At 56.6% G+C, this 13,880-nt stretch overlaps 2 protein-coding genes across 2 annotated transcripts; one reads left to right on the forward strand and one right to left on the reverse strand.

The window, feature by feature from the left end:
- Window positions 1–132: 132 nt before the first annotated feature.
- Window positions 133–2,881, reverse strand: POLE4 (DNA polymerase epsilon 4, accessory subunit). Its single transcript, XM_075524322.1, has 4 exons — window positions 2,624–2,881; window positions 1,255–1,339; window positions 913–954; window positions 133–574 (listed from the first exon to the last, which is right to left on the reverse strand). The coding sequence occupies exons 1-4, from the start codon at window positions 2,843–2,845 to the stop codon at window positions 561–563; spliced, it is 363 nt and encodes a 120-aa protein (XP_075380437.1). The 5' UTR covers window positions 2,846–2,881; the 3' UTR covers window positions 133–560.
- A 4,333-nt stretch (window positions 2,882–7,214) lies between these two features.
- On the forward strand, window positions 7,215–12,688 carry PRAM1 (PML-RARA regulated adaptor molecule 1). The gene is made up of 10 exons (XM_075524550.1): window positions 7,215–7,237; window positions 8,677–8,747; window positions 9,121–9,193; window positions 9,639–9,751; window positions 10,073–10,127; window positions 10,431–10,524; window positions 10,808–10,970; window positions 11,603–11,636; window positions 12,247–12,281; window positions 12,597–12,688. The coding sequence occupies exons 1-10, from the start codon at window positions 7,215–7,217 to the stop codon at window positions 12,686–12,688; spliced, it is 753 nt and encodes a 250-aa protein (XP_075380665.1).
- The last annotated feature ends 1,192 nt before the right edge of the window (window positions 12,689–13,880 follow it).

The following is a 13,880-nucleotide window of genomic DNA, read 5'->3' on the forward strand; positions in this document are numbered from 1 at the left end:
CAATTAGCAAAAGCAAAATGCTATTAGAAGGCATCCTTTCCAAACTATGCCATTTACCACAGTGCTGCAGGAACACCATCCCCTTTGTCCCAGCAGCACAGAGGAGAAATCAGGACAGTGTTCAACAACAACAAAAAAATAAATTTAATTGTGTTTGGCCAAGAAACAAACATATACAAAGAAAAATACATTTCCATAAAAAAAAATTCACCGCGCCTGGGCACCTGAGCCAAGCCACTCTCCATTCACAGCTTTGTGGTGCTGCAGAGTACCTGGAGACGCAGGGACCACTACTCTGAGCAACTGCGTGTGACCTGGCCAAAGCTGGATAGCAGTCTGCACCGTGGCGGCAGGGCACAGCAAAGTGACATACAAAATATTTATGAAAAAATATGCATTTTAAATAAAGAACTTACAACAACTTAAACTTTATACAAAACATTATGGTTGCCATTTCAGTGTCTCAATTCTAGGAACTATTTTCGAACTCTCAAGGTCCTGTTTTCCACCCCACGTCCATCTCTGCAGTCTCTTTCTCCAGAGAGCTCCGTCTGTCCAGCTCAGTCCAAAGTACCTAAAAATGAAAAAAAATTTATTATAGTCTCAGGAATCTGAAATGCAGTTATGTGAACAAATGAAACTTGTTTACAAGCTGCCAATGGAGTATGCAGTAACTGTTTAAAGTTTAAGCAAATCACACACGAGTAAAACCAAATCTAGCTAAAAAGTATTCTACGTATCTCAGGGTCCACTTGATTTGTGTTTCACCTCTCAGAGAGGGGCATAACAAGTTACACTATTAATTATTAAAGATGTGGAAACAGAGGGCTCTGCAAATGATTACGTTCCTTCTCTCCCAAGAAGGAGATTACACAAAATATTGAAAACAAGTGAAACCAAGTAGAAACTCACCTTCCAAAAAAGCAAATTCATCGATAGCTTCAATGGCATTATCTGCAAAGCAAATTGAAAACAATTAACATAGATAAACTGACGCCGTATTGGCATCTGCTTCAAATAGCAGCATTTGAAATGACATCACAGGACAGTGACGAATTTCAAAGAGGTTTACTTGTTTTGGAGCTGACGTGTGAAATTATTAGTGTAATATTTGGTAGAAGAGAAGTTTTTCTCTCCCATCTTCAGAGAAAGAAATAGAAGCACCTATGATTGCTTCATCACACTGGGACAGGCAGAAAAATCCTCCATCCTAGCAACCCTTTGCTAAGGATAGCACAGAATATGCTCTCATACCCAGGTCTTTTCTCTGCAGAGTTTTCCTTTTTCCTTGCTGAGCGTACACGTAAGCATCTTTGGCTATGGTTTCAACAAACAACTCCTGCAAAGCAAAACCAAGACAGTTTCACACAGAGGATGAGAGAGAGAAGAGAGAATATCCTGAGGAAAGGAAAGGTCCTACAAGACTTCAGGAAGAAACCAGAAACTCCATCTTAACATTTCCTCTTTCCAATAAATAGCTCCGAAAATAACAAATGAAATTGTTGGACAGTGATGCAGATGAGAAGTAACAAGGGAGGAGAGAAGGCCGAGAGTGTATTGGACAGAGATGGTTCCTCTGAACACGTCTGGGAGACCCGCTACACACCAGCTGCTCCCAGGGCACCTTCTGAAGGAGGAAAGGTGTCCTGTGCTCAGCGGATGAAGTGGATCGAGCACGACTGTCCTCGTGTGCCATCCAGCAGATACCTCAGCTGCGGGAAGCAGATGCCCAGCAGCAGGCCTAGGAGTTACTGCAGGAGATGCTGAAAAGAAGAGACGAGGGTCTACACACGGATGCTTTCACATGATGCCAAAGCCATCCCACCAAACACACCTCGCCTGCGCAATGGGAGACGCTTTCCAAAGGAGGAAAAAGCCCCTCTGTTACACGCTGCTGATTTGCACATCGCAAACCCTCAGCGTGCCGTCAGGGTGAGCTGGAAATCCACCCGAGCGGGCACAGAGCTGGCTGGCGGGCGCAAAGGCCCGGCGCTTCCCGAGAGCAGCTTTCCACAGCCACGTTGGCGTCCTGCAGACGGCGGCAGCCTCAGGGCGTTTCTTCCCGCCGCCGGGCCGGCTTCGGCGGGAGCCCTGACGAGAGGCGTTGCCGCTGCGGGCTTTTCCCGCGGCTTCCCCCGCTTTCTGACAGCGGCGCCTCTCAACGCGGGGCCGAGCACCCGCCAACCCGGAACCCGCCCCGTCGCCGGGACGTCTCCGGGCGGACCGAGGGGCGGCAGGGCGAGGGCAGGGGCTACTGGCCCGCTTCCCACCGGGAGAGCTCGGGACGGGCGCCCAGCTACCCTCGCTGCCCGCGGCGGCTCTGCCTGCGGACCGGACAAGGCGTCGGCTGGGAGAGGAAACCCCTCAAACCCTCCAAAAAAAACCGCTTAGGAAAAGCCAAGCCAGCGGCTCCCCGTCCCACAGACACCGAGCGCAGCGCCGGGGGCTGCGGCTCCCAGGGCCTCCAGCGCCGGCCTGGCGCGGCCCAGCCGGCTCCCTCAGCCCGGGGGACCGGCCCCGGCCCCGGCCCCGGCCCGGCAGCAGCGCGAGGGGGGCGGCCTCCCACCCGCGGCAGCCACCTCAGGACCTCCCGCGCCAACCGGGCACCGCCGCCGCCCCTCACCGTGGCCCGCGCCAGGACGAAGACGGCCTCCTGGCTGGCCAGGCTGACGTCCGGGTCCGCCTTCACCAGCGCCTTCACCCGCGCCAGCGGCAACCGGGCCAGGCGGGCCGGCCCCGTGCCCGGCGGCCCCGCGCCCGCCGCCTCCTCCCCCGGCCCCGCCGCCTCCGCGCCCGCCGCCGGCACCGGCACGGGCACAGGCACGGCCCCCGCCGCCGCCGCCATCCCGCGCACAGGGCCGCGCCTGCGCGGGGCCGCCGCGGGGAGGGAACGGGCGGGCACGGAGGGCTCGGCCCCGCGGAGCGGGCGGCCGCGGCGGGGTTTGCTCCCGGCGGTGCCCGGAGCCCGCGGAGCGGCTGTTGCCGGAGGGGGGGCTGCCCGCAGAGCCGGGGGCGCTCAGCCCCCCCCCCCCCCCCAACATGGGCCTTGAGCTCCCCATCACCCCCAAATACGGCCTGTCGTCCTCCCCTTCACCCCCATCCCCCCGCCGTGGCCCTTGAGCTTCCTGTCACCTCATCCCCCCCTAAACACGGCCCTTCCGCCTCCCCGTTGCCCCCACCCCCCAAACGCGGGCCTTGAGCTCCCCATCATCCCTTGTCCTCCTCAAAGATGGCCTTTGGGGCCTCCCTGTCACCCCTTGTCCCCCAAACACGGCTCTTCGGCCTCTCTCTCCCCCCAAACACGGCTCTGCCCTCCCCATGGTGGCGGCGCTGGAGCAGTGGGGCAGGTGGTGATGGGGACCCACCTCCCCGAGGAGGTGGCTGTCACTGCCGGCTGCCTGCCCTGTGCCCCCATGTCTCCCTGCGGGTCCGGTGCGGGACCTCCCTACACACCCCTCTCCGTCCTGCCTCCAGCTACTGGGATCAAACCCTCCAGTGCCCCCCTTGGGCACCCACCACCCTCTGCAGGACCCCCGGCGACCGCCACCCTTGGCCAACAAGTGCCTGTCCCAGCCTTCCCCATGTCCTTGATGCACTGTCTTACCCTTAACACCATCTGCAGGCAGGAGCCACTGTGCTCACTGCTGGTGGCACACCTTCCCAAAGGGCTGGAGGGACATGCCACCCTGGGGCAGGGACATCAGTGCCCGCCCGCAGCTGGCCAGAGCATCCCTGCCACGGGGCTTGACTCAACCTCAGACCTTTCCTGCCTCTGAGGCAATAAATGGTGAAACCAAGACGTTTCAACACAGAGATGGCCCAACTCGGACACCACGCCGTGCAGAGCACTTCCCCTGCTTCCCAGCAGAGCTCGGCTCTTCAACGGAGCAGATGTTCCCCAGTTTTGGATATGCTAGAAAGCCATAGCCCTCTCCCCAGCCCTCCCGCGCTCCTGTAGAGCTTGGCTGCGCGGGGTCGTGCTGGTTTTGCTGTGCGACCCCTGCGAACCACCTCCACCCTCTGCAGATCTCATGGGGCTCTGAAGACCTGACCTGCATCGGGTTCATGTTGGCCACCATCAGACAAGAACGCAACCCGCCCTCCCGGTCTTTGCGGCAGCCTGTTCCTTGCACCTCGGAGTCGCTCCCTGAACCCCAGGCTCTTTTCTGGATGAGACTCTTATGGGCAGCAGGGCTTGGTGGGCTTCAAGCTTCCCAACAGCAGCAGAGTCCAAGCTAGCAGTGCACCAAGAGCTGCTCCTCCTCCTCCTCCTCCTTCTCCTCCTCCTCCTCTTTCTCCTCCTCCTCCTCCTCGTGCTGTTTCACAGCCAGGCTACATTGACTTCCTGGCATTGCACACAGCTTCTCGCCAACCGTTAGGAAAGAGCTTCTGGTTTCAGGGGAGGGGGACTTCGGAGAGGCTCACCTTGCAAAAGTCCTCTGCTTGAATGCCTCTGGTGGCCTTAGAAAGGAGGTGAGCACGCAGGAAAGCGTCCACTGATGGAAAATGGTGAGTAAGAACCGGACCTGGGCTGCACTGGACCTGGGGATGGAGCGCGGGGAGCGGAGCCATGTCTCCTGCTTGGAAAGGTTTTGGCGGTGTCCTTGCGAGGGGCTGGATCCTGCCAAGACCCTCGCTCCTCCTGGAAGACAAAGTCCTCCTGTATGTCTGAGCTGGTCGGAGCTTCAAAGGTCTCTGACCAGTTCCTGGGCTGCGTGTGAGATTTGCTGGGTGACGTTGGGCTGGATGTAAAAGCTGTCAAAGAGGAGGAGGTCACATACTGCCACTGAGTCCAGGAGAGCACCCGCCAGTGCAAAATGTATTGAAAAAGCTGGAATTGATCATGGTGACAGTGGTGCTGTATCCCACAGGTACACCTGGGGGCTCTGTGCAAGTCCCAGCTCATGGAACAGCTCCAAAATTGATGGTTACAAACCTCTGAATCATTCAGGTGCCAAAAAGCCCAGTGGCGTGTTTGGGAATCTGGAAAAAGTTGCTTTTTTTCACTAGTTTGAGTGAAAGCCCCACTGCTTGGTGTGCAGGAAACAGAATTCGCGCTGCTTTACCACAGGCTACGCTCAGACTGCTGTGTTTGCAGCGTTTACCAGGGAAATTGGGGTGACTGCCTGGGAATGCGAGGGGAACTTGCACTTATTTAGGTATATAAACATTTGAGCACTTATGTCTAAAAATATTGCACTAGCTTCTTTGCATACTAGCCCTTCTGTTGTGAAAGAAAAAAATTACGCAAGCACAAACCCAAATTGAAATCCCAGAGGGAGGAGAACTTCAAAATCAAAGCCTACAGCTTGCCGAGGGCAAAGAGCCAAAGGGACACTGTGATCCGGGGACAAAGGAGTGGGAGAAAGATGGGGAGGGCAAGATGATCCCTCCCCTCCCATAAGGTCCATCTGAGAAGCTTAGGAAAAATGTAACCCCATCCCACCTGAGTTTTGTGCCATACCTTGAACTTGGCACTCTTCTTCCAAAAGTCATCCAGACTCCTCCTGGCAGCCTTCCTCTGGAGGCTTCAGAAAAAGGTGCTTTTTGGTCATTCAGGAAGCCAGGGTCAGCTCTGTGCTGGGGCTGGCGTGTCCCAGTTCACGTGTGCACAGTGTGAACAGCACAGGAAACGCACTGGTCAGAGAAGTAGGGCAGATCTGCTGCCGCTTGGCCTGTTTTTTTGCACGCAGGCTTTGGCAGGATGAGTTTCAGCAGCACCGTCCTGGGTTTTCCTCCAGGGAGGGATGCTGGTGGCTCTGTGTGGTCTCCCCCACCAACTCCTGCCTGACTGCCCTGGGTTCAGCATGGACTTCATGGGAACCAGGACCAGGGCAAGGCAGGTTGCTCCCATCTGAGCCCTGGGCAATCTCTAGATCTCAAATTCTGCCCTCAGGAGCTTTGCTACTAGTAGCTACTAGCTACTAGTAGCAAAGCTCCCACCCCATAATCCCCCACCCCATCCCTCTGTTTTGATGGTCCCTGGTAGTGGACAAAGGGTGGATCAGACCAAAAGACTCCATGAAACGCCTCCTGGATGCCCTCATGGTGGTGGGACCTGTTCCCGACCTGGTGCAGCCCAGTGTTGTTTTCTCAGGCATGCTCCAGGACTGCTTTGAGCAAAGACCACATTTCATGGAGGAGGCTTAGTGTCAGGCTATGCTGAAGAAATACTGCATTCCCCTGGGGCTCTTTGACTCGTTTTCCTCCAAGGTGTTTTAACTGGAGCTTTTCTTAATGGTGCAGACACATCTGGCGGGGAAAGAGGCTTTGATGAGGCACCTACAGGCAAAGCTCCAAGGGAACAGGAAAGACCCTCCCGAAGCAGGCAGCTGGCTGGAGAGTCGCTCTGCAGCATCCCCTGCAACGGAGCTGGGACAGACCCCTGCACCGGGCTCCAAGGGCGAGCCACCTCCCGAGCCCACCCGGACCAGGAGGGTGGACTTCAGCAGGGCTTCTCCGTCTCACAGTAAAGGTCAGAGTGTGGGACAGCGTTTGTCTCCTCATCCGACCTGTGAGACCCCGGGATGGGTGGTGCGACTGAAGAAGGGGATTGCTCAAGATGCCAGCTTCCCCCCAGCCCCTGCAAAGCCAGGAGGAGGAGATGCATTGAACAAGGAGGTGGGAGCCACCTCCGATCCTCCCCAGAGAAACCCAGCCCAGCGGACATGGCCACTTGCCAAAGACAAGGGTGCTCCAGCAGTTCCTGCCAAAGGCGCAGCTGTTGCAGCCTCCCTGGATGCTGCGGGAAGCCCCCACGGGACAGGGCACCCAGCTGTGCCTCGGAGGAAGCCTTTGCCACATGTCAAGATGCTGGGGGCAAGGCCGGCCAAGCCCAGGCGCCCTCCTGTCGTGGATCTGGAGAAGTTCGGTGCGGCTGCACATCCTGGGACACCCAGCCGTCCTGCCACGGAGCCACGAAGTAGCGCTCAGCCGGGTATGGCCAGGGACCTGCAAGTCCCCCAGAGAAGGATGCTTTTCAGGAAGGAAAATCTCCCCAGTCAGAGTCTGGAGCTCCTGGGAGATGGAAATATTGGAGGGGCTGATGGAGAGGTGGGGGCTGGTAATGCCCACGGGGCTTTTATAGGCATAGCATGTGGAAAGGAATGAGAGAGGACAGCAGGTGAAGAAATGAAGGGGACTAAGTTCCCTGTCCCTGCCTGGGGACAGGTATCAGGCTCTGGGGTGCTTGTAGGGAGTAAGGTTGGAGTAACATGAGGGATGCTGACAAACTGGAGTAAGCCCAGTGCAGGGCACTAAGATGGTTGGGGGTTGCAGCATGTGGGGAAAGAGAGGCTGAGACCCAGGCTTGTCTGGCTGGGAGGAGAGAGTGAAGGGGAGATCCTCTCACTGCCCACAGCTACCTAACAGGAGGAGAAAATGGAGCAAGACTCTTCCCAGAGGTGCCCAGGAGCAGGACCAGAGGCGACAGGCATGAGTAGGGGAAATTCCAGTTAGGAGAAGGCTCTTTCCTGTGTTCCTGTGAGAGTGGTGCAGCCCTGCAAGCAGGCACCAGGGAGATGGGCATCTCCATCCTTGGGCATATTCAGTTGTCACATGGATGAGGCCCTAAACAACCTGCTCTAGCTCTGAGGCCAGCCCTGCTCTGAGCAGGAGGTTGGATGACACTCCAGAGGTCCTTTCCAACCAGTCCACCCTTGTGTGGCTGTACGAGCAGACAAGTCTGGTGAGAAGCAGAGCTGGTCTCCATCCTATGGGCAAGAAGCACTTACACACCCCGTGGCCAAGGGGCAGAGGCTCTCTGAAGCTGGCAGCACGTTGCCTGCAACACTGTCCGCCTCCAAGCCTGAGGGAGCCGCCGAGACTCCCCAGGCACAGCCAGAGCTATGGCCACTGGGGCCATGGTGCTGGCTTGGTGTGCCCTCCTTACCGGCTGTCCGTGGGACGCAGGGCTTGGTGCCTCTTGGACATGGTGGTTCTCCGTTCAGCATGAGCCCTGCCATGCTCCACAGAGGCCTTCCAGATCTAGGCAGATTTGTTGGTTTCTAACAGCTGCCACTCTGCTAATCCACACCCTGGGTGATGAAACTTGTTTCAAATCCCGTTTCTTCTTCAACTCCTCTAAGTTCTTGTTCACCACCCCATTTAAAGGATGGTTCCTTACTAACCAGCTCATACCATAGCCGTGGGGTAGAGGGCAACCGTGAGAGTAGAGCCTCTCTTCCTTTCCTTATGAGAGCTGCAAACCCTAGCTGGTTTATGTTATTATTATAAGACATTATTATTGTATTAGCACTCAGAGGCCTTTCTCAGGCCTGGACGTGCTGTTGTGCAGGGAGATGCTCACCCACTGAGACCAGTCCTGGCCCTGGGCTGAGGGGCCCTGATCTGCTCTCCGCATGTCCTACAGACCAGCAGTTTTCAAGTATTTATTTGTCTCATGGGTACTGAGGCATGTTTGAACATCTAGAATTACACCCCTGCCCTTGATTTGGTTATTTTTGTTAACTTTTAGGGCAATCTTACGATTTTTAGGGCCTGGTATATGATTGCGCATTACTTGGTACAATAACCCAGCAGAGCTGCGATGTTGTACCGTGGATCTTTGTGCCAGTTGTTGGTTGGTCTGGTTGACCAGGCTGGTGACAGCTACAAGGCTGGTGATAAAAATAACGAGATCTTAGCAGGGCTGTAGGTATGCTGGTGATCGTACAGGGTGCAGCAGCATGTTCTGGCTGATGATACTCCTGAGCACATGGAGATATCCAGGACTTGCCCTGACTCTGGTACAGATCTGGAGTTCGGGGTTTTCACCACATTCAAAATACCCATTTTGGCCTCTTCCCCTCCCCTTTCATCACTGGTCCAGGTAGAAAGTAACATTAGGGACATAAGAATGGGAAAATATATATTAAAGCTCCCCAGTGAGCTCCCTGATGAGCCGTGCCCCAGTGTGCTGGGAGGAAAGAAAATCCACAGATGGGCCATAGAGTAAAAACACCTCACTAGATCCAGATGTGCAGTCAGTTTTATCTCCCCGCATCCCTCTACACTAAATCTAGCCCAGGGCAGCTCTGACCCTCAGGGTGGGTGATAGAGTCAAGGAGAAAATGTGAAATAATCTCTCGCTGCTCCCTCCCGTTCCTCTTTTTGCCACAGGTTACCTGAAACCAGGCTATGTCGCATCAGCCGCAGCGCGATTCCCGCCGCAGGATGCTCCAAGTGTAACAGGGTAAGGACTGAGGTGGCACTTTTATTCTAGGTGGCTTCCGGGCTGTCCCCACCCGTGGGAAGTGCACGAGAGGGAACAGCAAGGGGGTCCTTGCATTTTCCTGCCCGCTCCTGGAGCCCAGTGTGGGACGGCACCTTGTGCAGGCAGCTCCTGCGGTGCAAAGCGCCGTCCTTCATGGGCTGCATTACCGCACAGGTCTGGCTGCTGCCGTTGCACTCCGCCGCCCATCTCCTGTGGCACACCCCAGGCTGCTGTGCCGCATTGCCGAGCCTCGTGAGGAGCTGCTGGCACATGGCACAGAGCTGCTGTCCTGCTCTGCCCCAGACTGGGGCCAACCCACGGGCAGCCCAACCACCTGTTGCCCACCCTCCTCCTCAATCCTGCCCTTGGCCCCCAGTGCCATCGCTGCAACAGGGCTTCCTAATTGCTGTCTGCCTTGTCACAGGGATGAAGATGAGATATATGATGACGTAGAGCCTGTTGGGCTGCTCAGGAGAGGCCAAGGCTTTCTGCAGCCCCCCGTGTCCCGGCCACCAGCATATCCCCGCCCTGGAGGAGGTGAGTAGAGGAGGGGCCGGGATGCTGGTTGAGGTGAGCGCTGCAGCTCGGAGAGCCTCGAGGCCCCAACAAGCCATGGGCAGCAGCAGAGCCCGTGCTGAGCCCGCTGCTCCCATGCACGGGAGGGCGATGGGTTTCTCTGCTGCCTTGTAAATGGGCATGGGAAACCCTGATCCCCCCTGCACTCAGGGGCAAACTCAGGGTTTGGTCCTAGGAGGAGAAAGCTCTTGCTGCTGTTTCAGCCCTGTGTCCTGTCTCAGCAGGTGTCTACACCTTATAGCAGCCTCACGGCAGCACCTCTCCTGGTGTTTGGTTTTACAGGTGGAGATGCCGGTCAAGCCTCTAACAGGGTTGCCTTGCTGGCAGCTGCACAGAGGTAACAGGGGTTTTACTCTAAGGGTCCCAAAATGGCCAGGGCTCCTTGCTGCTTTGACAAAGCTGGTGGTTTAATGGTCTCTGCTGGGCTTGTGATAGAAATGTCCATGGTGAAGAGCACAAGCGGCACGTTTAAACCTCGCCTGAGAGCCGCAGCAGCCCTGGAGGGAGGCACCTTCGGGCGCTGGGGGAGAGCTGGTGCAGGGAAATGTGACGGGGCAGCAACCCGGGGGGGAGAAGGGGAAGGGAGGGAGCAGAGCATGGGGTCACTTGAGCTTTCCCATGACTCGCAACGACTCTGCAGAGAAGCCCAGGTCTCCCGGAAGATGAAGCCAATGACACTCAAGGAATGCAAGAAGGAAGAGAAGGCAGACAGGGAGTTTCAGAAGAAATTCAAGGTAAGCGGCAACAAGCGATCGCTTATCCCTCTAAGCTCCCCTCACCTCCCGGGAAGGGCACAACACAATGGCAGAGAGGAGCTGTGCTCCGCAGAGACCAGCCGATAGCCAGGTCACACCTGCCCTGTTCACCACTGAAACATCCCCAGATCAGACCAGTCTCACAGACCATTTGGCTAGAAGAGGGATCAGCTTTTTCCAAGAAGGGAGAACGGTCGGAGCTGCCCGGCTCACGCTACCCTGGGGTGGCTGCCGAGCTGCAGCGCTGCTGTTTGTATTTCAGTTCGAAGGAAACATCAACGTCCTGACTCAGATGATGGTCGACCCCGCAGCAACGGAGAAGAGGGGTGGAGGGAAGAACCTGCCGCTTAGACGAGGAGAAATTCTTGATGTCATTCAGTTTACAAATGAGGAGCAAATCCTCTGCCGAAACAGCCAGAGGAGGTGTAAGTCTGTGGGGGCTGAGGCTTTGCCTGCAGCAGGGATCACAGCACACAAAGTTTTGGGAACAAGTTTCTTCGTGTGCACGCACCCTGGTAGACAGAAGGAGATATCCCCTTGCCATTAGGCAGACCTGACAGGTATCCTGGGTCTCAAATGTTCCTACTTTTCTTTGCCCAAACATCCTGCTCTTCCTCCTGCTCGGCACCAGCATTTCTGCTGTTAGCTGGGCTTGTCGGCTCCCTCTGCTAAAAGCCTTCACAGTTCCTGGAGCCTCTCAGCCACCAGCCCGGCACATCAGGCTTTGCCATAGGCATGGACTCCACAAGCCATGTTTGCACCGAAGGATGCTCAGGTGAAATGGGCTGCAGATCCCCCAGGCAAAGAGACAGGGATCAGGCCCTTCCCAGCCAGCTGCCACCCAGCCTGGCAGGCTCATTCCCTGCATTGCCCTGAGCAGGTTCCTCCCAAAGGTCCAGCTCGGCTTCCCAGAGCTGGGCTCCTCCTTGTCCCCAGCTCTCCCTGGGGACGCGAGACGTTGCTAAACACTGCCTTTCCTGGGCAGAGGCAGGTGCTGGGGTGAGACCATGCATGCGCCCTGGCACAACCTGACATGCTTTTCCTTGCTCTGTTGCAGATGGCTACGTGCCCCGGGCTGTGATGCTACACCTGTGAGTACCTCTTCCCAGACCCTTCCTCCCCGCTCCATGAGCTGTAGCAATTTCCCAGCGAGTGCCCAGCACCGAACCAGCCCTGGCCATTGAGTGCCAACTCAAAACCATCCTACCCAGGCAGTGATCATAAGCATAACACTGGCTAGTTACCCTGGGGCTGGAATCTGTTATGGTGTCAGGAGAGGTTCTGGCACTGGGAGCAACGTCCTGGGGCACTGTGAGCCTTCCCCAAGCTGTGGTCCCTCACGTGGGACCTGCCCAGACACTGTTCAGATGCTGCCGGTGGCACAGCACCACGGGCCAGTGCTGCCCCTCTGCGCAGCTGGGTCTGCGGCTCCCGGCAGCCTGGGACGGGGCCACCGTCCATGCGCAATGTGAGAGGGGCCAGAGCTGTGCTCACCCCACGCCAGAGGATCCCTTCTCTGCAGGGAGAGCATGAGGCTGGGAGGAGGTGAACGGGGCTGGGTGGGGGACACCAGAGCCCACAGACATGTTACGAGAGACGGGACAGACGCAGCAGCAGGAGCTGGCCCTCGCCTCAGTGTTGAGAGGTGGTAAGGACATGGGAGACCAGACTGCTCACAGCACCCCATCTTTTTCCTTGCAGGGACACTGACATCTATGATGACGTTGAGATTTACGGTAGGTGCAGAGGGAACCTCTGCCGTAGCACCTTTGCCAAGGACCGGGTGCTGCTCCCTGGCAGGGGCAGGCAGCAGCAATCCCCACGCCAGCACCACGGCCTCCCCACCTTCCCTCTCTCCCCTCCCTCTCTGTGATTCCTCTCACTCTCTGGGACATCCCTTCCTTTCTCTCAGTTCCCCACAGGTCCTCATGTTCCTCCGTTCCCAATTATTTGGACTTCCCCACACCCTTTCCCTTCTCAGCTTGCTCCCTCTGCTTTCTGCCAGCCCCAGGGACTCTTTGATGTCCTTTGAGATGTCCCTGATCCCCCAGACAACGCGGGATGCCCTTTCCCGAGCAGTTGCTCCCAGCATGCAAACTCCATCCCCCGGCTCACAGACGGCTCTGAAAACGGAGCTGAATAGAGACAACTGTATTTTAGCTGTGCCGATGAGCAAACATTTTATCTAATTCTGCCTGGCAGGTTGAGCAATCCATGCCAAAGGCACAAGACAGCACCAACAGAGACCTCCCCAAGGGCCGAAACATGAAAAGCACTATATGCCACGCTCCTGCTTTGGAAGGAGCTCTGCTTCCTCGGAGACAGCCTGCAAATCCACCGTGTCCCTGCTGAAACAGCAGCGAGGCTGTTCAGCACACTGCGGGGCTGCAAGAATCCTGTCCCACAGGGGCAGAGGGTTCAGAGAGATTCTCAAGTCAAGCCTTCTCTTTGGCTTTGATTTGTCTGTGTAAAATATGCCAATGGTTTGAGAGGGTTTCGTGGTCTTATTTGTGGGTGGGTGGGTTTAAAATCTGGGCCAGAGAGGTTTTAACTCGGAGAGGTTTTACTATTTCTCCATTCCCAGAGCATCCTCAGCCTGGTAACAGTGCTGTATCCCTAAACCCACCCCCCCGTCCTTCAGCTGCCTTCTGCACCGCTCTCCTGCCCCAGTGAGACTCCTGGCCTAAGCCAGAGTCAAACTGGACATAGAAATACTCTAAAATATTGTGGGCAGCAATGATTATTGACCAAGCATCCCAGCAGCATCCCGTGGCCTTGGGGCAGCTTCCCTGCAGAGCTGGCGGGGGGGTGGATCTGTTGGGGTAGATATTCCTGTGGGTACATTCAGCATCATCCGTCAGTGCCTTGGGCTGACAGCCTGTGCAGACTGCCACGGGAAATTCTTCAGTTAGCTGGGAAACAGTCTTCCTTTGCAAGCTTTGCCCTTATGAAGCCCTTACAGATGTGGGGTAGGAAGGGGGTGTGCTCGCAGCCGGTGGGAGCACAAATCCTGTGGCAGCCTCTGGTGGCAGGACCCAGATCCTTTTGGATCAGGAACTGTGATGGGAAGGGACTTCCAGGGCTGAATCCCTGCTCTCAGCCTGCAGCACGTGGCCCTGATCCCAGGGGGTGGAGGGTTAACCTGGGAGGGTTTGGCACCAGCACCGGCGGGATGCCAAGCCCAGATTAACCAGTTGAAGACGTCACTTTCCATTACGAGAAAGGCTCCCAAATAGCCCTGAAGGTTTTGGTCCCGGGGCTTAGCCACTGGCACGCTCGGCTCCCAGCAAAGGGCAGGGGTCTGTCAGCACAGCGGTGCCCGGGGCAATGAACAG

The sequence above is a fragment of the Mycteria americana genome, chromosome 24, assembly GCF_035582795.1.
Source record: "Mycteria americana isolate JAX WOST 10 ecotype Jacksonville Zoo and Gardens chromosome 24, USCA_MyAme_1.0, whole genome shotgun sequence".
Taxonomy (NCBI): Eukaryota; Metazoa; Chordata; class Aves; order Ciconiiformes; family Ciconiidae; genus Mycteria; species Mycteria americana.

Coding starts and splice junctions, on each gene's coding strand:
- POLE4 (XM_075524322.1), bottom strand. CDS start 2,845: ATGGCGGCGGCGGCGGGGGCCGTGCCTGTGCCCGTGCCGGTGCCGGCG. Junction 1,340..2,623: donor TCGTCCTGGCGCGGGCCACG/GTGAGGGGCGGC, acceptor TTTGCTTTGCAG/GAGTTGTTTGTTGAAACCAT. Junction 955..1,254: donor TCTGCAGAGAAAAGACCTGG/GTATGAGAGCAT, acceptor TTTGCTTTGCAG/ATAATGCCATTGAAGCTATC.
- PRAM1 (XM_075524550.1), top strand. CDS start 7,215: ATGAGGGATGCTGACAAACTGGA. Junction 8,748..9,120: donor CAGGACTTGCCCTGACTCTG/GTACAGATCTGG, acceptor TTTTTGCCACAG/GTTACCTGAAACCAGGCTAT. Junction 9,194..9,638: donor GATGCTCCAAGTGTAACAGG/GTAAGGACTGAG, acceptor GCCTTGTCACAG/GGATGAAGATGAGATATATG.